General features: G+C 42.2%; 1 protein-coding gene across 1 annotated transcript; it reads left to right on the forward strand.

The window, feature by feature from the left end:
• The first annotated feature begins 647 nt into the window (after positions 1-647).
• glo1 (glyoxalase 1) lies at positions 648-22,646 on the forward strand. Its single transcript, XM_043687341.1, has 6 exons — positions 648-769; positions 4,107-4,189; positions 5,755-5,895; positions 12,454-12,521; positions 21,011-21,100; positions 22,352-22,646. The coding sequence occupies exons 1-6, from the start codon at positions 695-697 to the stop codon at positions 22,441-22,443; spliced, it is 549 nt and encodes a 182-aa protein (XP_043543276.1). The 5' UTR covers positions 648-694; the 3' UTR covers positions 22,444-22,646.
• The last annotated feature ends 476 nt before the right edge of the window (positions 22,647-23,122 follow it).

Consider the following 23,122-nt stretch of genomic DNA (forward strand, 5'->3'; position numbering starts at 1 on the left):
GTATTAAAGTCTATGTGTGATGAAGGGAGTAAGTGATTCTGTATTAAAGTCTATGTGTGATGAAGGGAGTGAGTGATTCTGTGTTAAAGTCTATGTGTGATGAGAGGGAGTGAGTGATTCTTTGTTAAGGTTTATGTGTGATGAAAGGGAGTGAGTGATTCTGTATTAAAGTCTATGTGTGATGAAGGGAGTAAGTGATTCTGTCTGTATTAAAGTCTATGTGTGATGAAGGGAGTATGTGATTCTGTATTAAAGTCTATGTGTGATGAAGGGAGTCAGTGATTCTGTACTAAAGTCTATGTGTGATGAAGGGAGTGAGTGATTCTGTCTGTATTAAAGTCTATGTGTGATGAAGGGAGTGAGTGAGTGATTCTGTATTAAAGTCTATGTGTGATGAGGGGAGTCAGTGATTCTGTATTAAAGTCTATGTGTGATGAGGGGAGTGAGTGATTCTGTATTAAAGTGTCTGTGTGATGAGAGGGACTGAGACATTCTGTTTCTTGCTGTTCGGGCCAATGAGATTCATGCCGCATGTGATTGGCTGGGACCTCCACCCACAGACCGCCCACTTGAACGAGTCCTATACAGAACACGCCCACAGTGTCAGCAGTGTGTGTTGTGATTGGTTGGAGGAGCTGAGGGGGCGGGGTTCAGTGTCCTGGTGAAGTCCCCGTCCCTGGGAGGCCCGGCAGCAATGGCGCAGGAGCTGCGGGGACTTACTGATGAGCAGGCTTCGAGCGCCTGTTCCCAGCCGGACCCAGAAACCAAGGTTTGTCCGGCTTTGCTGTGAGCGGCAGGCGGACTCGGGGGTGAAAGTCGGTTGTTTGTGAGTGGGATCTGGTTTGTCCGGGCAGGCTGATTGGTGCAAGTTTGAGGCCGAGCCCTGCGGCTGAGAACCCATCACTCCGGCCGAGTTTGGGGTGTCCTCCGTGAATTGATAGTTCTGGTTAAACAAAAACAGAAATTGCTGGGGAAACTTTGCAGGTTTGGTAGCATTTATGGCGAGCAAGCGGCGTTAACGTTTCGGCTCAAGTGACCTTTGTTGAGAATGACTTGTCGCTGGGGAAAGGCTGGGGTTTGTGCTGATATTGGGGTAGGGAGGAGGGACTGGGAGTAAACTGTGGAGCCTAAAGAGAGACAACAGTTGGATCGATAAATGAATAGGTACTAATTTGCTAATTGGTACTGTTGTTAGTTAACAATGGGATGTTTGTGGTAGTAGTCCATTTAATGATGAGGACTGGTGTGTGAGGACTAGGGTAAGGACATAGGAGAAGGTGGTCAGTTCTTTGATTTTATTTTTAGTTCTGGTTGAACGTTGTGACTTCGACAGTCTGCCTAGAAAGGTTATATGTCACTGAATCCTCAACTTGGTTGCCAACTGACATTAAAGTTTCAGTTTGCCTCTGTGCCACTGAACTTAAGACACTGTAAGAGAAGGAGGCCTTTCAGCTTGGTCAGCTGTGCTGTTTAATTAGATCATGGTTGTTCTGATGATCCTCAACTCCACTTTGCTGTGTTTTTATCCCCCACCCCCACCCCCCCCCCCCCCCCCCCCCACCTCCAAATCCTTGATTACTTTGCTGATAACTTGCTTATCTTTGCCTTGAATATACTTAATAATCTAGCCTCAACAATCCTCTGCTGTCGAGATGTCCACAGAATCACCAACCTCTGAAAGAAAAAATCCTCTCTCTGTCTAATTGTGGATCCCTATCCTGAGATTGTGCCATCTGGTCCTAGACTACCCCACAAGAGGCAACCACTTCTCTTGTTCTACCCAATTAAGTTCCCTGTAAGATTAGAGTTTAGAATGAGGCTATAAGTACATACCCAAACTACATTGGGGATTAAAAACACACCCAAGATGTTCACTCTTGGAAGCTTCAGTAACCTGCATGCTGAAAAGTGCCTCTGTGGGCAAGATCAGACTGGCTGTGCAACTGTCACCAATTAGAGTATGCTGACAGTGAATCTCTGGAATTGTGAGGTATAATCACTTAATGAGGGGAAAAATGTATAAGAAAGGAACATTTTCTTGAATGTCAAGTTGCATGTTCAAATTTACAAATGACACTTGAGGCACAGTTAACTGCATAACTAGGAATAGTAAATTATGTAGATGTGATCTAGGAATATTTTCTTGTTGGTGGCTTTCGGAATTGTGGTGAAACTAAATAGTTCACTTAAGAGCGAGGTTGGAATCAAGATGTGAGCAAATTTGGCCTCCTTGTCCAAAATATTGGTCAGTCCTTATCTGAAATTTCTGGGTACTGCATCCAATACCCATGGACAACAAAGTGCAAATTCGCAAGAGTTTAAAAGGATGTCTTGCTGCAATTGTACATTACCCTGGCAAAACCGCACCTGGAGTATAGTGTCCTTATCTGACCGAAGGAGGATGTTTTCCCTGTGGAGAGAGTGCAACAATGGTTAACAGATTCTGAATACTTAAAATGGCAGGACTGATGTATGAAGACAGTGAATCAGTTAGTGCTATATTCAGAGAAACTTTAGGAGAAAAAGTGTGCGCGTGTGCGTGCGTGTCCTTGTGGGCCTCCAACAGGGCTAGGCAGGATACATGCAGGATGGGCGTTACCAACGGCCTGGGAGGCAGGGGTGGGGCCAGGTCTAAGGTGATGGTGTCGGCTGTGTAGGACTGACAGGAGAAATGGTTTGAGCAACACTGGAGAGGCTGTGGTATTCTCTGCAACAGGATGTGATTTGAGGCCAAAACATCATTCTATAAGGCTCAAGGGATTAAAGGGTTTGGGGAGATGGAAGGAACAGAATATGGAGTTGGATGGTCAGCCGTGATCATATTGAACGATGGGGTAAGCTTAAAGGGCTGAATGGCCTACATCTCATTATTTCTGTTGTGTAAGAATGTGCGGACAAGTTACAGCAATAGATTTTAGTTTCTCACATCAGTCACAGCTGTACAACATGGAAACAGTCCCTTCGGTCCAACCTGTCCATGCTGACTAGATATCTCGACCCAATCTAGTCCCACCTGCCAGTGCCTGACTCATCCCTCCAAACCCTTCCTATTCATGTACCCATCCAAATGCCTCTTAAATGTTGCAATTGTACCAGCCTCTACCACATCCTCTGGCAGCTAATTCCATACACGTACCACCCTCTGTGTGAAAAGGTTGCCCCTTAGGTCTTTTTTATATATTTCCCCTCTCACAGTAAACCTATGCCCTGACCCCAGGGAAAAGACTTAGCCTATTTACCCTATCCATGCTCCTCATGATTTTATACATCTCTATAAGGTCACCCCTCAGCTTCTGATACTCCCAGGGAAAACAGTCCCAACCTATTCAGCCTCTCCCTATTGCTCAAATCCTCCAACCCTGACAACATCCTTAAATCTCTTCTGAACCTTTTCAGGTCTCACAACATGCAGTCCTTGGGGTGTGGTGCCTTTTGGAAGTGAATTCTGGCATTTAGACAACAAAAATCTACTGATTTTTGATCTATGTAAGGGATTTGGAGCATAGATAACAGAGGACTTAAGGTAAAGAACAGCCATGTTGTCAGCAGTCACTTGCTAATGAGTATGATTTTGTCCTGAGGAAGATCTGTGCCATGGCTTGTGTGGGTCCTTGCATGGCTGTGGAGCTGCACCTGACCACACACTGACAGGGGTTTGTGGAAGATGGAATTCGTCTTTGGCCTTGTCATAACTGGTGTTCCTCTCTCCAGTTCCTCTTCTGTATTTCCTCTTGCCAGTGGATATTCTTGAAGAATTGTGTCCTAACAGAAGTCTCTTTCACCAATTTCCCCCCCCCCCCCCCTTCTCAGTTTCCTCAGTCTCCTGCACGTTGCTGTTTGTCTTTTTGAGGGAAGCCTTCAAGGAGTCTTTGAGTGATAAATGAGGGGTTGATGTGCAAAACAGCCATGACTCAATGATAGAGTATGCTGGAAGGGACTTGAACACAGTTGCTCTGTGTTTAAGTGGAGACTCTTATTTTCTGCCTGAGTGTCCACTTTCAGGCTAAGGGGAAAGATTAACAAATAACTTAGTTTTTTTTTTCCTCAGTACTGTACGATTAAACAAGTACAAATTTTTCAGTGTTCTTACAACTTCTATCTTTCAGGATTTTATAATGCAACAGACCATGTTGAGAGTGAAAGATCCGAAAAAGTCTCTGGATTTTTATACCAGGATCATTGGAATGACGTAAGAAACTGAGTAAATACAGTAAAGCAGTGAATGATTGTAGCAGTGGTAACAAAGTATGGAACAGTACACACATTTGAAAACAATGATGCAAATCAACCCTTGTTTAGTAAGCATCTGAAAGTCAGTTCACCTTTTGGCCTGCCAGCTTTCATTAATCGGAGTCTGTGTAGCTGGTTTAGATCTGAAGTACTGGTATTCACTTCACTTTCTCTTGAGGCTATTAACCGGACTGAATTACATATCCAGTTTTTTATGGCTTTTGTTTTTTTTAGTTTGTTAACTGAGATAACCCATCCCTGTCTCTGCAGTCCTAGGAAGATGATTGGGGTTGTTGGGGGTCAGTCATCTCCGCTTCAGGAAATCTCCTACAGGAGTTCCTAAGGGTGTCCTAGGCATAGTCACCTTCAGCTGCTTCATCAATGACCTTCCCTCAATCATCAGGTCAGAAGTGATTGTGAATGATTGATTGATTTAGCATCATTCTCAACTCCTCAGAGACTGAAGCAGTCCATGTTCGAATACAGCAAGAGCTGACAAGTAGCAAGTAATACTCGTGCCACACAATTGCAAGGCAATGACCATCACCAATAGCAAACAATATAGCCACCACTCCTTGACATTTAATGGGGCTACTGTCACTAAATCTCCCACTATCTGCATCCTGAGTTTACCATTCGCCAAAATTCCACTGGACGTGCCATATGAACCCAGTGGCTACAAGAGCAGGTCAGAGGTCTTTGAATACTGTGGCAAATAACTGTTTTGACTCCCTAAAATCCTGTCTGCCATCTATAAGGTGCAAGTCAGGAGTGTGATGTAATACTCCCCACTTGTCTGGATGAATACAGCTCCAACAACACTGATGAAGCTTGACACCATGCGGAACAAAGCATCCTGCTTGACTGGCACCACGTGCACACTCTTCCACCACTGACATTTAACAGTAGCAGTGTATGAGCTACAAAATGCGTTTCCAAGATTTTTCAGCAGCTCCTTTCAAACCCACAACCACTTCCACTTAGGACAATGGCAATAGATACATGGGAATGCTGACGCTTGCAAGATCTTGTCAAAGCCACTTACCAGTCTGATTTGGAGATTATCACTGTTCCTGGGTCAAAATCCTGGAATTCATTCCCTAAGGGTATTGTGGGTCAACCTATAGTACATAGATTGTAGGTCAGCTCATCACCTTCTCTAGTGCAGTCAGGGATGGGCAATACATGCTGGCCAGCCAGTGACACCCACCACCCAGTGAATTTAAAAACTTCTTTATTTGGCATACGTCATCCTCTAATTTGATAGCCTTCTATTTTAAAAGCAATATGAAAGTCTTTGGAACTCTTGACTTATCAGCAGCTGGGAAAATGCACTTTCAAAATAAGGATGGTATAGGAAAATACAAATCAATGCACTTGTTTTGTTTGCTGTTCACTGTGTGAAACAATGGATTTTTACTGTGTGGCCTGTCGATAGAGTTCCCATGTCATGTTGTTCTGTTTCACCACTTAGCTTGATTTCCCTCCTTACTTATTATCTGACAATTCTTCAACTTGTTACAGACTTCTGCAGAAATTTGACTTCCCTGCTATGAAATTTACACTTTACTTTTTGGGTTATGAAGACAAAAAGGAAATTCCAGCTGATAAGAATGAGCACACAGCCTGGACTTTCTCACGGAGAGCAACTATTGAGCTGACACAGTGAGTACAGTACTTAGTCAGGAAATGAAAATTCAGCTATGATTGTCCTGGTCTTGTGTGCTGAAGATTACTGAGACTCACTTCTGATCATTAACAGCAGAATTATCATATGGTGAGGGGTCAACATGTTCACATGCTACACTGTAAACTAATTCACAGTCTTTGGTGCTGCATAAATGCAAGTGCACTCCTTTTTTTTTCCCCTTTAAATGGGTTTTCGATGATGTTTAGAAGATTAATTTGTGTGTATACACATTGCATGTTTGCATGTGACAAATGTAAAATCAACACAATGTGCTTAACTAGTAAGTTCTCATGTTGTATAACTGACAGAACTGAGATCTGGGTCCAGGTGGACTTCATCTTCTGGCCTTTAAAAGTTGCTAATCAACATAATAGACGCATTGGTTCTAAGTTTCAAAAAATCTTGCCTTCAGAGAAGATTTCTTTTGGACTGCAAAGTAGCCACAGGACCATAAGAAATAGGAACAGAGTAGGCAGTTGGCCCTTTTTGACACACTTCCACCATTCAGTAGGATTTAAAGCGATCCAACATTGCTCATATCCACTTTCCTGCCTTTTCTTATCCTTTTGATTAACCTGCCAAACAAGAATCTTATCTACTCTTCTTAAATATTCAGAAGGGCTCTACTCCCCATAGCTCTGTGGCAAGGTGTTCTAAAGATACTCCACATTCTAGAGATGAAATTCCTCCTCTTTTTGGTCTGTTCAGCAACCGTGCCTCTGGTCCTAGACTCTTCCATGAAGGAAACATCCTCTCAACATTAACCCTGTCAGGCCTCTTAAGCATCCTACGTGTTTCAATTAGATCATTTCTCATTCTTTTAACTTCCAGTAAGTAGAATCCCAAACTGTTTAGCCTTTTGTTCACTAGATAATCCTCCATTTTCAGGGATGATCTGAGTGAACCTGTCTGAACTCCCTCCATTGAAGTGACAGCGTTGCTTAAATAAGGGGGTCAAAATATATCTGAACTCTAGATGTGGTCTCAGCAACATGTATACAGTTGTCATAAGACTTGTAGGGTCATAGGAATGTGAGGGTACTATGGCTCTAAGATATGTTTTGTTCGTTTTCTTTTGTTTTAAGAGCAATAGCTGACGAGCTGTTAGCTCCAAGCTGATAAGTAAGCAGCTTGAGGCCTTTTTCTTTTAGAAGTTAGAATAATAAAAGCATGAGTGAAGTCAGGCTCCCACTCTGGTTTTAGTTTAACTGTGGTTGCTGGGGTTTTGAAGCTGGTTTTGGAAGCTGTTATTCTGCTCCCTGTTAGGGCTAAACGCTGGAGTTCTCTCTGCTGCAAGAATTGAATGAGGCAGTCAATTTTACTGAACTTGCCTTTGCCAAGAGTGTTTATGGGATGTTACTATATTCAAATAGTTGCTGTTTAGTAATTAAATCCAGCTTGTTAACTTCAAATTTTCCAGTACAGTTACATAAGTCATAGTGCTATACAGCACAGAAACACACACCCTTCAGTCCAACTCATCCATGCTGACCAGATCCTAAATTAATCTAGTCCCATTTGGCCCATATCCCTCTAAACACTTGCTATTCATGTAGCCATCCAGATTCCTTATTTTTTAAAATGTTCTAATTGTATCAGCCTCTACCACTTCCTCAGGCAGCTCATTTCATTTGTGAATAAGTTGACCCTTGGGTTCCTTTTTTTTAACTCCAATTCTTTCTTTCTTTTAACTATGGTAAGAATAAACTGATTTGCTTAATGCTAAGTGTTCCAGATGTAATTGGATTGGTTACACAGTTGAAACTTTATTGCTGGAACAGCACAGCAGGTCAGGCAGCATCCAGGGAACAGGAGATTCGACGTTTCGGGCACAGGCCCTTCTTCAGGAATCAGGATTCCTGAAGAAGGGCCTGTGCCCGAAACGTCGAATCTCCTGTTCCCTGGATGCTGCCTGACCTGCTGTGCTGTTCCAGCAATAAAGTTTCAACTTTGATCTCCAGCATCTGCAGACCTCACTTACTCCTCGATTGGTTACACAGCACTAACTTGCATTTTAAGTAAGAAAAAGGTTAGGATTTAGGCTTTCTCCTTGATATATTTGAAGGGGGTTTGATTTGGTTCAGAGCAGGAACAGTAGGCCATTTCTTCCTTCACGGTGAAAGTGAGGACTGCAGATGCCAGAGTTGAAAAATGTGGTGCTGGAAAAGCACAGCAGGTCAGGCAGCAGCCAAGGAGCAGGAGAGTCATGTTCAGGCAAAAGTCCTTCATCAGGAAGAGCTTATGCCCAAAACGTTGACTCTCCTGCTCCTCTGCTGCCTGACCTTGTGTGCTTTTCCAGTGGCAGACTGGTGCAACAGGTATGAAGGGTTAAATGTCAATGAGTTTGTGGCTGATCTGTGGTCTACCTCCATATTTGGTCTTTGGCTCATATTCCTTAATATCTTTTGCTTAATAAAAATGAATCTCTCAGATTTTAAAATAAAACTGAAGCAGCATCCAGAACTTGCTGCTCCCCTAGCCAAGCTCTAAAGGACAGTTAAAACAGTAGTATCTACCCAACAATGTGGAAAACTGCCCAGTTATGTCCTGTATACAAAAAGCAGGAAAAATCCAATTAGTGCCCAATCAGTCTTCTCGCCATCAGTAAAGTGATGGAAGGGGTCATCAACAGTACTATCAAGCTCAGCAATAACCTGCTCAGTGATGCTCAGTTTGGGTTTTGCCAGAGTTACTCCGCTTCTGACCTCATTGCTGTCTTGGTTCAAACATGGGCAAGAGTTGAATTCCGGAGGTGAGTGACAGCTCTTGACATAAAGGCCACATTTGACTAAGGATGGCATCAAGGAGCCATGGCAAAACTGGAATCCATGGGGAGGGCAGGGTCAAACACTGCTTTTTAGGGTCAAAGCTAGGCACAAAGGATGGTTGTGGTTGTAGGGGGTCACTCATCTCCGCTCCAGGGCATCTCTGCAGGAGTCCCTCAGAGTAGTGTCCGAGGCCCAGCAATCTTCAGCTGCTTTATCAATGACCTTGTCTCTGTCATAAGGTCATAAGTGGGAACAATCTCGGATTATTGCAGTGTTCAGCACTATTCGCAACTCCTCAGATATTGAAACAGTCTGCTCAAATGTAACAAGATCTGGACAATAGCTTGGGCTGACCAGTGGCAAGTAACACTAGCACCACACAAATGCCAGACACTGACCACCACCACTTGACATTCAACTGTCTTAAGAACATAAGAGCCAGAAGTAGGCCATCTGGCCCTTTGAGCCTGTTCCACCACTCAATACGATTATAGTTAATCTTTTTGTGGTCTCAACCCACTTACCCACGCTCTCACCATATCCCTTAATTCCTTTTATTCAAAAAATCTACCCTGGCTTTCGAGTGTTTTACTGAAGTGGCATCAACTACTTCCCTGGGCAAGGAATTCCATAGACTAACAACCCTCTGGGTGAAGAAGTTCCTTAATATGCTCCCTTTAATCTTGAGGTTATGTCCTCTTGTCCTAGCTTCACCTGCCAGTGGAAACATCCTATCTATATTTAATCAGTTCCTTTTAATTTTGTTTCTAGAAGATCCCACTTCATTCTTAATTGCAATGAATATAATCCCAATCTACTCAGTCTCTCGTCCATAAGCCAACCGCCTCAACTCTGGAATCAGCCTAATTAACCTCCTCTGCGCCCCCTCCAGTGCCTGTACATTCTTAAGTTTAAAAAATATTTACCATCATTGAATCACTCACTGTCAACATCTTTTGAGGTTATCATTGACGAGAAACTCAACTGGACTCCCCACATAAACACAGTAGCTACAAAAGCAGGTCAGAGACTAGGGATACTGTGGCGACTAACTCACCACCTGACACTCGAGTCAGTCCATTATCTACAAGGCACATGTCATGAGTGTGATGGAATGCTCTCCACTTGCCTGAATGGGTGCAGTTCCAACAACACAGCATAGTGGTTAGCAGTGCTGCTTCACAGTGCCTGAGACCCGGGTTCAATTCCCGCCTCAGGCGACTGTGTGGAGTTTGCACGTTCTCCCCATGTCTGCGTGGGTTTCCTCCGGGTGCTCCGGTTTCCTCCCACACTCCAAAAATGTGCAGGTTAGGTGAATTGGCCATGCTAAATTGCCTGTAGTGTTAGGTGAAGGGGTAAATGTAGGTGAATGGGTCTGGGTGGGTTATGCTTCGGCTGGTCGGTGTGGACTTGTTGGGCTGAAGGGCCTGTTTCCACACTGTAATTAATCTAATCTTAAAAAAACACTCAAGAAGCTTGACACTATCCAGGACAAAGCAACCTGCTTGATTGGCACCACATCTACAAACATTCAGTCCCTCCATCACCAGCACTTAGTAGCAGCAGTGTGTACTATCCACAAGATGCATTGCAGAAGTTCATCAAAATCCGTATAGAAGGACAAGGGCCAGGTACTTGGGGAACACCACCAGCAAGTTCCCTTCCAAGCCACTCACCACCCTGACTTGGAAACCTACTCTTGTTCCTTCATTCGTTGGGTCACAATCCTGGAATTCTCTCCCTTCTGGCATTGTGGATCAACCAATAGCAAGTGGACTGCAGCGATTCAAGAAGGCAGTTCACCACCAAGTCCAAATAGGGATGGGCTGTCAATGCTGGCTAGTCAGCCATGCACAAGTCCCACAAACGAATAAGAAAACAATCCACTGCTGTTTCCAGATTTGTTCTTCTGGAATCCCCTACCAGTGGGAATAGTTTATCTTTTTCTACTCTCTCTTTGTGTATAATATCATGAATACTTCAATCAAATTGACATTTAACCTTCAATTCTAGAGAAAACCAGCCTAATTTATATAATGTCTTGATAACCAGTGTCCTTTTTTGTAGAGCTCCAAGACCACCATGCCCTTAAGGTGTGGTACTCACACCACTGTGTGGTCTAATCAGACTCTTTTATAACTGCAGCATTATATCTGCATCCTTCTACACCAGTGCTTCTGAAAGGCTGGTATTGAAGTAGTTTTCCTGATTACTTTCTGCACCTGTCTGTGACACTTTGAAGATCTATGCACCTGAACCCTCATTCCTGTTGAAGGGCTTATGCCTGAAACATTAATTCTCCTGCTCCTCAGATGCTGCCTGACTTGTGCTTCTCTAGCACCACACACCCAAACCTGAACCACTCCCAGGTTTTGTTAGACAACTGGTGTATTTAATTTCATACCATCTAGAAAGTACCCTAATCTGATCTTGTTTTGGTCCAAAATGGATAACCTCTCGCTTACATTGGACAAAACAATGGCAGAATTCATTCAGTTAATCTATCAATATCCCTCTATAATTTTATGCATTGTGTACACTGTTTACAATGCTGTTATGCATTAAACAGCACATGGACTTTGCTACTCTTATGGTCCAACTCCTCTGAAATAACAGACACCATTCATTAATTTTTCCGATTACCTACTGCATCTGAGTTGTAGAGTATAGAAACAGGCCCTTCAATCCACTGTTAATGCCAACCAAACACTCAAAACTACGTTCATCCCATTTCCCTGCACTTTGGTCCATAGCCTATATGTCCTGGCATCTGAAGTGCTCATCTAGATGATGATTAACTGTTGCAATGATGTGGAGGAACTGGGGTGGACAAAGTTTCAAAATCGCACTACAAGTTACAGTCCAACAGGATTATTTGGAAGTACAAGCTTTCGGAGCAATGCTCCTTCAACAGGTAGCTAGGTGATGAAGAAGCAGCGCTCTGAAAGCTTGTACTTCCAAATAATCCTGTTGGACTAAATCTGGTGTTGTGGTTTTCAACTTTGTCCACCCCAGTGCAGCACTAGTTCCTCCACATCACCACCACTGAAGTGTTGTATTATACTTTCCGTCACTTCTACTCATTGCTTATTCTTGCACAGTTACCTCCCCTAACTCCTCTTGTGCAGTCAGGCCTCTATTTATTCTAACAGTATCTTGAAATTCCAAAACCCCCAGTATTGGGGGAGAGCTATTGCCAGACAGACCTCCGATTTCTCTTTAGTGTCTGCATAGGGTGTGAGTAAAAGTTGGGAATTCTCTCAAATCCTAATTGAAATTTCTTCTCGTTTCACATGCTGCTTAAAATCTACCTCTGACCAAGGTTTTGATCACCAACTTAATTTTTACGTTAAAACTTCTCCTATGCATTAGTATAATGTGCCTCTAACATAGAAAACAAGTTGTTAATGAATGCAACTTTTGATATGGCTTTGCTACTTTCTCTGCCTTTTTAAAAGATAGGTTTAGGGGAGGAATTCTAGAGAAGAGAATCCAAATGGTTGAACATTGTGTGCACCTACTTGAGGCGTAAGAGGAAAAGGAGTGGATTCACTGGCTGGGACATGGCACTAGTAAAAGTTGCACAGCTGGTTATGGTTAGTCTGAGATTTAGAATCCCTATAGTGTGGAAACCAGCCCAAAAAGTCCGCACTGACCATCTGAAGAGTAATCCACCCAGACTTATGGTGGTATTTTGGTACAGTGAAATACTGTATATTGGCAAAAAGGAATACTGTTATCTAAAAGCCTGTTTGTGTCTTACAGCAATTGGGGTACTGAGATTGATGAACACCAGGCCTATCACAATGGGAACTCTGATCCTAGAGGCTTTGGTAAGTTTTTTTAATCTATTTTTTTTTTCATTCATTTTGAAACCTTTGGGAGGAGACCCTTGGCAGAAGAATAATTTGTACTGAACAGATCAACAAGATCCTACTTTGACCTGACACTTCTCAGTCAGGTCAACAATGTTTGAATCATTGGGATTACTTCAGGGTCAGAAAAGACCTGTTCAAAAGTCCTGCTCAGATTTGTTTTCCCCAAATGCAGCACCTCACATTTATCTGAATTAAACACCATCTGCCACTTCTCAGCCCACTGGCCCATCTGGTTGAGATCCTGTTGAAATGAGGTAACCTTCACTGTCCACTACATCTACAATTTTGGTGTCATTTGCAAACTTACTAACTGTACCCGTTATGCTCTCCTCCAAATCATTTATGATTTAATTTGGATAAATGCAAGATATATCATTTGGTAAAACAAACAATGGAAGGACTTGTACAATTAATGGTAGGGCCTTGGGTAATGTTGTAGAACAGAGATACCAGAGGTTCAGGTGGTTAAGACTTTTTGAAATTTGAGTCCCATGTAGACCAGTTGGTTAAAGAGGCATTTGGCACGCTTGCCTTCACTCTTCAGACCACTGGGTATAGAAGTTGGGAAGTCATGTTGAGGTTGTATGGAATATTGGTGAGGCCTCTTCTGGAGTACTGTTCAGTTCTGGTTGCTCTGCTATAGGAAGGATATTAAATTGGAGGGTTCAGAAAATATTTTACCAGGATATTGCTGGGAATGGAAGATTTGTTGTAAAAGTAGGCTGGGATGTTTTTCACTGGAGCATAGGTGGTTGAGAGGTGACCTTGCGTTTTATAAAATCATGAGGGGCATAGATAAGGTGAAGAGCAAAGTCTTTTCCTAAGGGTGAGGGAGTTCAGAACAAGTGGAAATAATTTATAAAAGTGATTACCATGATTTAAAGGACATGAGGGGCAGCATTTAAGCAGAATGATTTATATGTGGAATGAACTGCCAGAGGAAGAGGTGGATACAGGTATAGTTACAACATTTTAAAAGACATATGGTTAAGTACATGAGTAGGAAAGATTTGGAGAGATGTGGGCCAAATGCAAGCAAGTAGGACAAGTTTGGTTTGGGAACATAGTCAGCATGGACTGTTTGGACTGAAGAGTCGGTTTATAGGGCCATACAGTATGGAAACGAAGAATGCCGGAGAAACTTGGTAGGGCTGGTAGCAACACCACTGTTTACTTTGACAACTTATGAGTAAACACCGAATTCTATACCATCCATGAATTGTTCAGTGATTTGGGTTTTAGACCTATTGAGCCAGCTTGCACAGTCTCTCCAAAAGCTCCCTTCTAATTTTCTGCCAAAAAAATGACCATTTCCTGAAAGTATTTATTTCTTAAGTTTTTTTTGTTCTTGTGTACACAGATTGCTGTTGAAGAGCTGGATGCAACACTAATATCTGCTAGGCGCATGGCCTTTTTCTCTACTTTTCTGTTGCTACTGCTTCCAGGTCCAGGGTTGTTCGGTCACGGGCACCAATTTTTCAAAATAAATTGATTGCTTTTATAATTTTTGCAAGATCCTTTTTCAATCATTTTTCAAAGGCATTACATTTCAGACTTCTAAAGAAGTAGCACATTTTCCTTACTGCAGTGTATCTGGGTCAAAGCTCATGATAACTTCCTTCAGATAAATTATTAACAGTGGCTGTCCCTTTATGTCTGGTCACCCAGTGACCATTTAATCAAAAACTGTTCACTTAGCAAGGAATTTGTAAGAATGTATCTATTGACTCCTGTGCTGGTTTCATTCTTGACAGGACACAAACCTACTCTGGTGGTATGTATTTATTTTTTTTAGAATTTTCCCTAACACTCAAATGCACAAAATGATAGAAAATTGATTTAAAAATAAGCAGCACTACATTTACTAAAACATGTAAACGTTATGCATTTTATGAGCAGTTGGTGCAATGTTAACTGATGTGAAATAGTGGAAGTAGTGGAGAAATATTAAGAGTATTTATGAAATGCTGAGTCTATTTGAGAGCAAAGACTACAAGAAATACATATAGTGTGAAACAAGATTAGATTGAGTGTTCAAATGACAAAAATTTGAAAAGCTGACTAATTCAGTAGTTTGGAGCACGTAATTTAGTTGGATTTTCAGAAGCTCCACTTGAGGATTTTTGAGATGACTGAAGTCTGTGGAAACTAGCTGGGCAGATAGAGAACAGGTTTCCCCGTTGTAATGGCAGGTAAGTCAGCAGGTAGCTTTGGGTTTGTAATAAAGCTGCCAGTGTAACATGTAAGAGCAATCTTTTTGTAATAGAGGTCTTCAGTGTGCTTTTCTGAAGTACAAATAATCCATGATACAGGATTAGCTGAATCTAAGCGAAATCTCTGGAGAAGAGGCAAGACAATAGTCAAATTCAACAAAACCATACTGCAACCTAACATTAGTGACTCCAAGAACTTACTTTCTGATGAAGGGCTCCTGCCTGAAATATCGCTTTTTTTTTTCTTTCTGCTCTTTGGATGCTGCCTGACCTGCTGTGCTTTTCCAGCACCACTCTAATCTTGATTGTGATTTTTGAGCATCTGCAGTCCTCGCTTTTGCCTAATATAATGACTGCACAGAATGCTAAATAACATCAACATGGAATTAAAATAGTTTTCTTCACATTCCTATAATGGAACAAACTAGTAGTAGTCATGTGAGATATTGTATAAAACTGCTTTATTAAAGCATTTTTCCCTCATTTTGGAGGACTATTTAGTTTTAGGTATGGCACCTCAGGTTGGAAAAATGGTCTGGAGGAAATTCCAATTCACCAGAATGATACTTAGGAGTTGTATTAAATAAGGATGATGGGTCACACAAACATGGTTGGGACTTCTTTTGAATTTGTATGATTGAGGAATGTTCTAATCAGTGTTTATAATTATAAAAGGATTCAAATAGTAAAAGAGGACAACTTATTTTCTGACCGGGAAATCCAATACAATATGGCATACTTTTAAAGCGGCTGTCAGGCTCCTTTTTAATATCAGGAAATAAAGTGGCACTGCTTCACAAAGAATTGTTAAAAACCTGAAACACTACCTCACGATGGCAAATGATCTGAAATTGTAATGTTCATACCTTTACCTACAAAAGTATGTATCTTGGTTATCAAAAGAAACAGGTCAAAGCTATTTGAAAGATGCTCAAGGGTAACCTTTAGAAGTTTAGAAAATCAGTATAGGGTGAATAGACAGGTCTTTTTTCCCCAGGGTGGGGAGAGTCCAAAACTAGAGGGTGCAGGTTTCAGGTGAGGGGAAATATTTAAATGGACCTATGTGATGACTTTTTCATGGAGAGAATGGTGTTTGTATGGAATGAACTTCCAGAGGAAGTGGTGGAGGCTAGTATAATTGCAACATTTAAGAGGCATCTGGATATTATATGAATAGGAAGGGTTAAAATGCTGGCAAATGGGGATAGATTTATTTGGGATATCTGGTCGCCATGGGCGAGTTGGACCAAAGGGTCTACTTCCATGCTGTACAGTTCCATTATTCTAACTGAAATATAGTGGAAAAAGGACTTTTTCAATACTTTTTTGACAAAGGGTGGGATGCTAGGGGAACAGCTGGTGCAGAGGCCAAGTGCAAAAGTGAAAGGTTCTTACTGGTGTAAGATGTAAAATGGGTATAAATCAAGGTGGCAAGGGAGAGAATAGGGACTTCCAACTGAGACAAAAAAACTAAGAAAAAGGCTTTTGGAGAGGCGAGTAGAGATGGCACAATTAAGTGGCATTTGTCTCCAGTGTAGATGTCATAAAAAGTATAAAGGATATTGATCAGTTAAACTGGACAAAAGTGGCAGATGGAATTCCATGTAAGCAAGTAAGTTATCCATTTTGGGTGAATGATAGATTTGGGATGCTTTCTGGATAATAGTGGATTCCAAAGATGATTTCAGATGTATAGATATTTAAAATGTCAAAGACCTGTGCAGAAAAATGAAGAAAGCTAATGGAATGTTGGCCTTTGTATCAAGAGGACTGGAGTAAAAGGATGCAGATGCTATGCTGCAGTTAAACAAAACCCTGGTTAGACCCCATTGGAGTCGTATGAGCAGATATGGGCACCACATCTGAGGAAGGATATATTAACCTTAGGGTGGACATAGGTTTACAAGAATGTTACCTGGACTTCAAGGAAAAGTTATGAAAAGTATACAAATTTAGGCCTGCTTTCTCTAGAATTTAGATTAAGGGATGATCTGATTTGAGGAGTTAAAGATATTAATAAGGAAAGACTGTGGCAATAGTAACTTTCTACCTTGTTTGGGGATTCCAGAAGAGTGGGGTGTGGTCTGAGAATTAGGGATAGACTGTTTAGGAAGCACAAGTGTTAAATATTTAGAGTTCTCCTCCAAAAGGCTTCCTACAGTGTGGAAATGGGCCATTTGACCTAAATGTCCACACTGACCTTCAGAGTAACTCACCCAGACCCACTTCCTGATACTTGCCCCCTGACTAATGCACCCAACATGGGGCAATTTAGCTTGACCAAGTCACCTGATCTGCATATCTTTGGACTGAGAGGGACCCAGACGACCTGGAGAAAACCCACACAGACACAATGTGCAAACTCGACACAAACAGTCTCCCAAGTGGGATTTGAACCTGGATCCCTGGTGCTTTTGAGTGCTAACCATGGATCCACCATGCTGTCCAAACTGCTGTGGATTCTGCATCAATTGTGAATTTTAAATGAGAAATATTTGTTAAGCAAAGGTTTTTAAGGACTAGCCAGGGAGCTATAGACCAGTGAGCTCAATGCTGGTGGTGGGCAAGTTGTTGGAGGGAATCTTGAGGGACAGGATTTCCACTTGGAAAGACAAGGACTGATTTGGGATAATCAACATGGTTTTGTGCATGGGAAATCATGTCTCATGAACTTTGAGTTTTTTTAAGTCTCAAAGAATGAGAGCAGAGCAGTGGACATGATCTATATGGACTTCAGTACGGCATTAGACCATGTTCCCAATGGGAGACTGGTTAGCAAGGTTAGATCTCATAGAATACAGGGAGAACTAGCCATTTGGATACAGAACTGGCTCAAAGGTAGAAGACAGAGGGTGGTGATGGAGGGTTGTTTTTCAGACTGGAGGTCTGTGACCAGTGGAGTGCCACAAGGTGCTAGGTCCTCTACTTTTTATCACCTTAAGTGATTTGGATGCGAGCATAAGAAGTACAGTTAGTAAGTTTGCAGATAACACCAAAATTGGAGGTGTAGTGGACCGAGAAGAGGGTTACCTCAGATTACAACAAGATCTGGACCAGATAGGCCAATTGGTTGAAGTAGAATAAGCTGCCAGAGGAAGTGGTGGAGGCTGGTACAACTGCAACAATTAAAAGGCATCTGGAATGGTATATGAATAGGAAGGGTTTGGGGGGAATATGGGCCAAATCTGGTTGGCATGGATGAGTTGGACCGAATGGTCTGTTTCCATGCAGTGCATAGCATAGTCATGCAGTCTTAAGCATGGGACAAAGGCATGAAATTAGGCCTTAGATCAGCCATGATGTCATTTGAATGGTGGAACAGACTTGGGGCTGAATTGTTTACACCTGCTCTAATTTACATTTGCGTAAGGCCTTTATGCTATCTTTTTCCTTTGATCCTCTGCAGTCTGAAAAGTGTATTTAAAATTTTCCTACAACTTTCAGTTCTGAAAGGTCCTATTGGATTCCATGTGACCTGCTTCTCACTTCACTAATCCTACCAGATCTGCTGACTTTCTCCAAGATTGTGGTTTTTCAGGTTCCGTATCTTGCATTTTGCTTTGAATAAATAATTGGTATTGATACTCCAGACCAAGAAAGTAAGCAGTGAGTAGTGTATGTTTTGGGGGAAGGGAGGATATCAGATTCCTTGAGGAGGCTGTGGTTTCTGTCTATTAATATTAGACAGTGATCAGCAGTGATAGCATTTTCTGTTTTACTCCAACCATATCCTTGCATTCCAAAGAATGCTTGGAGGATCCCTTGTGCTGAAAATGTGTTGCTGGAAAAGTGCAGCAGGTCAGGCAGCATCCAAGGAGCAGGAGAATCGACGTTTTGGGCATGAGCCCTTCAGGAATTGTGTGGAGGTGCAGGTGAATTTGTGGCGGATATGGAAGGATCCCTTGGGGCCTTGGGGGGAGGTGTGGGCGCAAGTTTTACATTTCTTGCAGTTGCAGGGGAAGGTGCCAGGAGTGGAGGTTGGGTTGGTGGGGGGTGTGGACCTGACGGAGTCATGGAGGGAGTGGTCCTTTCGGAACACTGATAGGGGAGGGTAGGGAAATATATCCCTGGTGGTAGAGTCCGTTTGGAGGTGGCGGAAATGACGATGGATGATATGATGTATATGGAGGTTGGTGGGGTTCTGTCCTGATGGCGATTGGAGGGGTAGGGTTCGAGGGCAGAGGAGCGGGAAGTGGAGGAGATGCGGTGGAGAGAATCGTCGATCATGTCTTGGGGGGAGATTGCGGTCTTTGAAGAAGGAGGCCATCTGGGTGGTTTGGTATTCGAACTGGTCCACCTGGGAGCAGAGCGGCGGAGACGAAGGAATTGGGAATATGGGATGGCATTTTTACAGGAGGCAGGGTGGGAGGAGGTGTAGTCTAGGTAGCTGTGGGAGTCGGTCAGTTTATAGTAAATGTCCATGTTGATTCGGTCGTCCGAGATAAAAATGGAGAGGTCTTGGAAGGGGAGGGAGGAGTCTGAGACGGTCCAGGTGAATTTGAGGTCTGGGTGGAAGGTGTTGGTAAAGTGGATGAACTGTTCAACCTCCTCGTGGGAGCACGAGGCAGCGCCAATAGTCATCGATGTAGCGGAGGAAAAGGTGGGGTGTGGTGCCAGTGTAGCTGCGGAAGATGGACTGTTCCACATATCCTACGAAGAGGCAGGCATAGCTGGGGCCCATGTGGGTGCCCATGGCTACTCCTTTGGTTTGGAGAAAGTGGGAGGATTGGAAAGAGAAGTTGTTCAGAGTGAGGACCAGTTCAGTCAGTCGAAGGAGGGTGTCAGGGATGCCTTGTGTCCCACGAAGTCATTTTAACTGAGATTTGATTAACTTTTTGAAGATTATAAGCAGTTTAATAAACTACGCTTTCAGGATGTGGAGCTGAAGGAACCTCTGAAATTACATGACAATTTCTCCTCTCTCTCTCTCTCTCTCTCTCTCTCTCTCTCTCTCTCTCTCTCTCTCTCTCTCTCTCTCTCTCTCTCTCACGTTTGCGGGTGACGAGAAGGATGGGACTCTACGACAGGCAGGTGGGAGGAATTGGTAAATTCATGAGTGGTCCACCTTAACGGGGTGGCACAGTGGTTAGCACCGCTGCCTCACAGCGCCTGAGACCTGGGTTCAATTCCCGCCTCAGAGCGACTGACTGTAGAGTTTGCACGTTCTCCCCGTGTCTGCGTGGGTTTCCTCCTACAGTCCAAAGATGTGCAGGTCAGGTGAATTGGCCATGCTAAATTGCCCGTAGTGTTAGGTAAGGGGTAAATGTAGGGGCATGGGTGGGTTGCGCTTCGGCGGGTCGGTGTGGACTTGTTGGGCCGAAGGGCCTGTTTCCACGCTGTAATGTAATTAATCTAATGCAATAATGTGAAATTGTATTTTGGGAGGAAGAATGTGGAAACAAATTTTTAGATTTAAATGTGAGATTCTAGAGCTTTCAGAGACTAGGAGTACAAATACTTGAAGTAGCCTGGGCATTCTAATTAGTGGTATAGAGTACAAAACTAAGGAAATGAAGTACATTCATAAAATGGTGGATCAGTCTGTGCCAGAATATTGTCTAATTCTTGGCATCACACTTTAGGAATAGACTGAAGGCTTCGGCGAGGGTGCAGAAGACATTCCAGAAGTGGTTTTGACACTGAGGGACCAGTTAAACGGTTACTTGGTTTAAAAACTGGGGTTCTTTTGGGAGAAGAGACTGGTTGAGAGATTTGATTAGAAGTGTTTAAAATCACGATATCCCTAGACAGAGCAACTGTTCCCGTTTGTAGAAATGTTCAGAAACCGGATACTGAAGGCAATAGTTGAAGAACCCAAGGAAAATCTTTTTGTTGCACTGCAGATCCTAACCACTGGCAGAATGTGGTACAAGCAGGTTTAGAAATACATATTATAATTCAGATGAGCATTTGAAGATAATTTGTAAGGTTGCATGGAATGAGTCTCTCCTGGAGAGTGTTGGCTCATGAGATCAAATGGTCACTTGCTCTATTGCAGCTAATCCATTATTCTATGAATATTGCACATGTTTAATGTCACATCACAGCTGAGCTCCAAATTTATTCAAGTTGCGATGAGCCTGATACTTGGATGTAGCTAACACTTTTTTTAATTGAAATATGTACTAGGTGCTGCACATGAACTTGAACTGTGCTGTTCATAAGGAAATGTATTCTCAAATAATCCAATTGATCAGTGCCAATGTTACCTGGATTAATGCTTGCTTGCAGGTCACCTGGGTATTGCTGTCCCTGATGTTTATGCTGCATGCAAACGTTTTGAGGAGCTTGGAGTAAAATTTGTGAAGAAGCCAGATGATGGTGAGTAACCCAGATGCTAGTTTTGAGCAATCCAGCGAGTCTTCACCTGGGACATATCCCTCTAAATTTTTGACAATCGCTTGATTTCCTTTGCTTTCATAGAATGCTTTTGAGAGGGTTTTTTTGAACTGCATGTTCTGGAACCAACCAGATAAGTTCATTAGAATTGGTAAAGGTCATGACCAGATTGGTGGATTTTTTTTTTTAAAAAAAACCAAATAAGGAAAGAAATGTGACCATGTGATGGAATTTTTACAAACCATTTCAAATGGAGAAGACTGCATTGAAGGCTACTGTTTCAAGGTGGGGAGACAGTGACAATATCACTGCGGCACCAGACTAGTGATCCCAACAACCCCAGGCTAATGTTCTGAGGACATCGGTTCAAATCCTACCATGGCAGAATCAATTAAAAGAAAACTGGAATTTAAAAGAAAAAGCTAGTGTATTGGCATGTTTTTAAAAAGTCACCTGATGCATGGATGTCCTTTTTCGGGAAGGAAATGTGTCTTCCTTACCTGGTCTAGTCTAAATGTTATTCCAGATCCAGAGCAACATTGTGATTCTTCACTGCTATTATGACAGAGGGTAGACTCTTCTTACTTTAAAACCAGCGACACAAGATTTATCCCGTTCAGTAGCAATGTGTAAACATTGGAGTGGCCAAGGACTATTTAAAGTAAAAATTAACTTTTATTTCTTAAAGTATAACAGAATAATTAACTCACAACAGTTTACCATTCTTTACTCTAACCTACCTGTTACCTTCCATTCTATAATAGTCTGATAAAACTCCCAGTTAAGATTTACAAAACCACACTTATCTCAACCCGGTAGCTTTTGTTCTTTGAATTGGATGTTCACGTGTCATCGTTTCTTTTTAGGAATTTCTTAGTCACGGGTTACTGATCAAAAAGATGTTTCTGAGAGCTTTTTTTTCAGGCAGTCTGTTTTACATGTTTTACAATTCTCTCAACTGTTGCGTTTTCCCCAGTCTTATACTCCCCAAAGCATGAGATTGTTAATATACTAAGTTCAAGTTTGGTATTTTTCGGGGTATAATTTAAACTGGCTGGCTGAATTCAAATTTGAGTTTGGACTCCAGGCAACAAGCTAATAGTCATTTGAGTGTTGCCTTTGAGAACACTTTGTACTGTCTGGTAGCTCTGCTGCTTTTAACTCTAAGTACATCCACATCTTTGTAAAGGTATATACTAATGCTTCATTTCTTTTGTTGTTTTTTTTTTCCAGGTAAAATGAAGGGACTTGCTTTTATTCAGGACCCAGATGGCTACTGGATAGAGATTCTCAGCCCAAATCAAATGCTCACCATAGTTCCGTAGCTGAGGTGTAAGCAGTTACTCCAGTTTCTCACACTTTAAATATACAGACCACTCATGGTACAACTCTCATGGGTTTGAGCAAACAAAAGATTCCTTTTAGTACCTGCAGTCCAACATTACAGTATTGTTTGCCCTCTAAATATCAAATTAGATTTACATTTAGTGATGTTTGAATAGTTAGTAAACATTGTATAGAGTGGGAATTTTCTTTTGGTTATTTCTGGCAGTCACTGTTTACCTCATGTACAAAAAATGACACATTAACTAATCCTCCAAAGGATTGCAGCTGGAATATTCCATGTGTTAAGTCTAAGAACTGACCATCTATGAAATGCTTTCTAGATTGTTGTATCTAACTTGTGCACATCCTCCCACTTGCATCCTTGGGGAAAGAAAAAGTACACGCTGAAATTTTTATTGCAGAACCAAGTATTTTGATGGCTTGTTTTAAGACTGTAAACCCACATGTCCAGTTTCTTAAAGATATTTAGCAGCTGTTACTGTTAGACCCCCACAAAGGGATGGGGTAAATCAACTCTAGAACAGAACGTTACAGTGCAGTACAGGCTCTTCGGCCTTCGATGGTTCTGCAGGTTGGTGCAACAATCTGAAGCTCCTCTCACCCACACTATTCCATTCTCATCATATGTCTATCCAATGACCATTTAAATGCCCTCCA

This window comes from Chiloscyllium plagiosum, chromosome 3, assembly GCF_004010195.1.
Source record: "Chiloscyllium plagiosum isolate BGI_BamShark_2017 chromosome 3, ASM401019v2, whole genome shotgun sequence".
NCBI classification, from domain to species: domain Eukaryota; kingdom Metazoa; phylum Chordata; class Chondrichthyes; order Orectolobiformes; family Hemiscylliidae; genus Chiloscyllium; species Chiloscyllium plagiosum.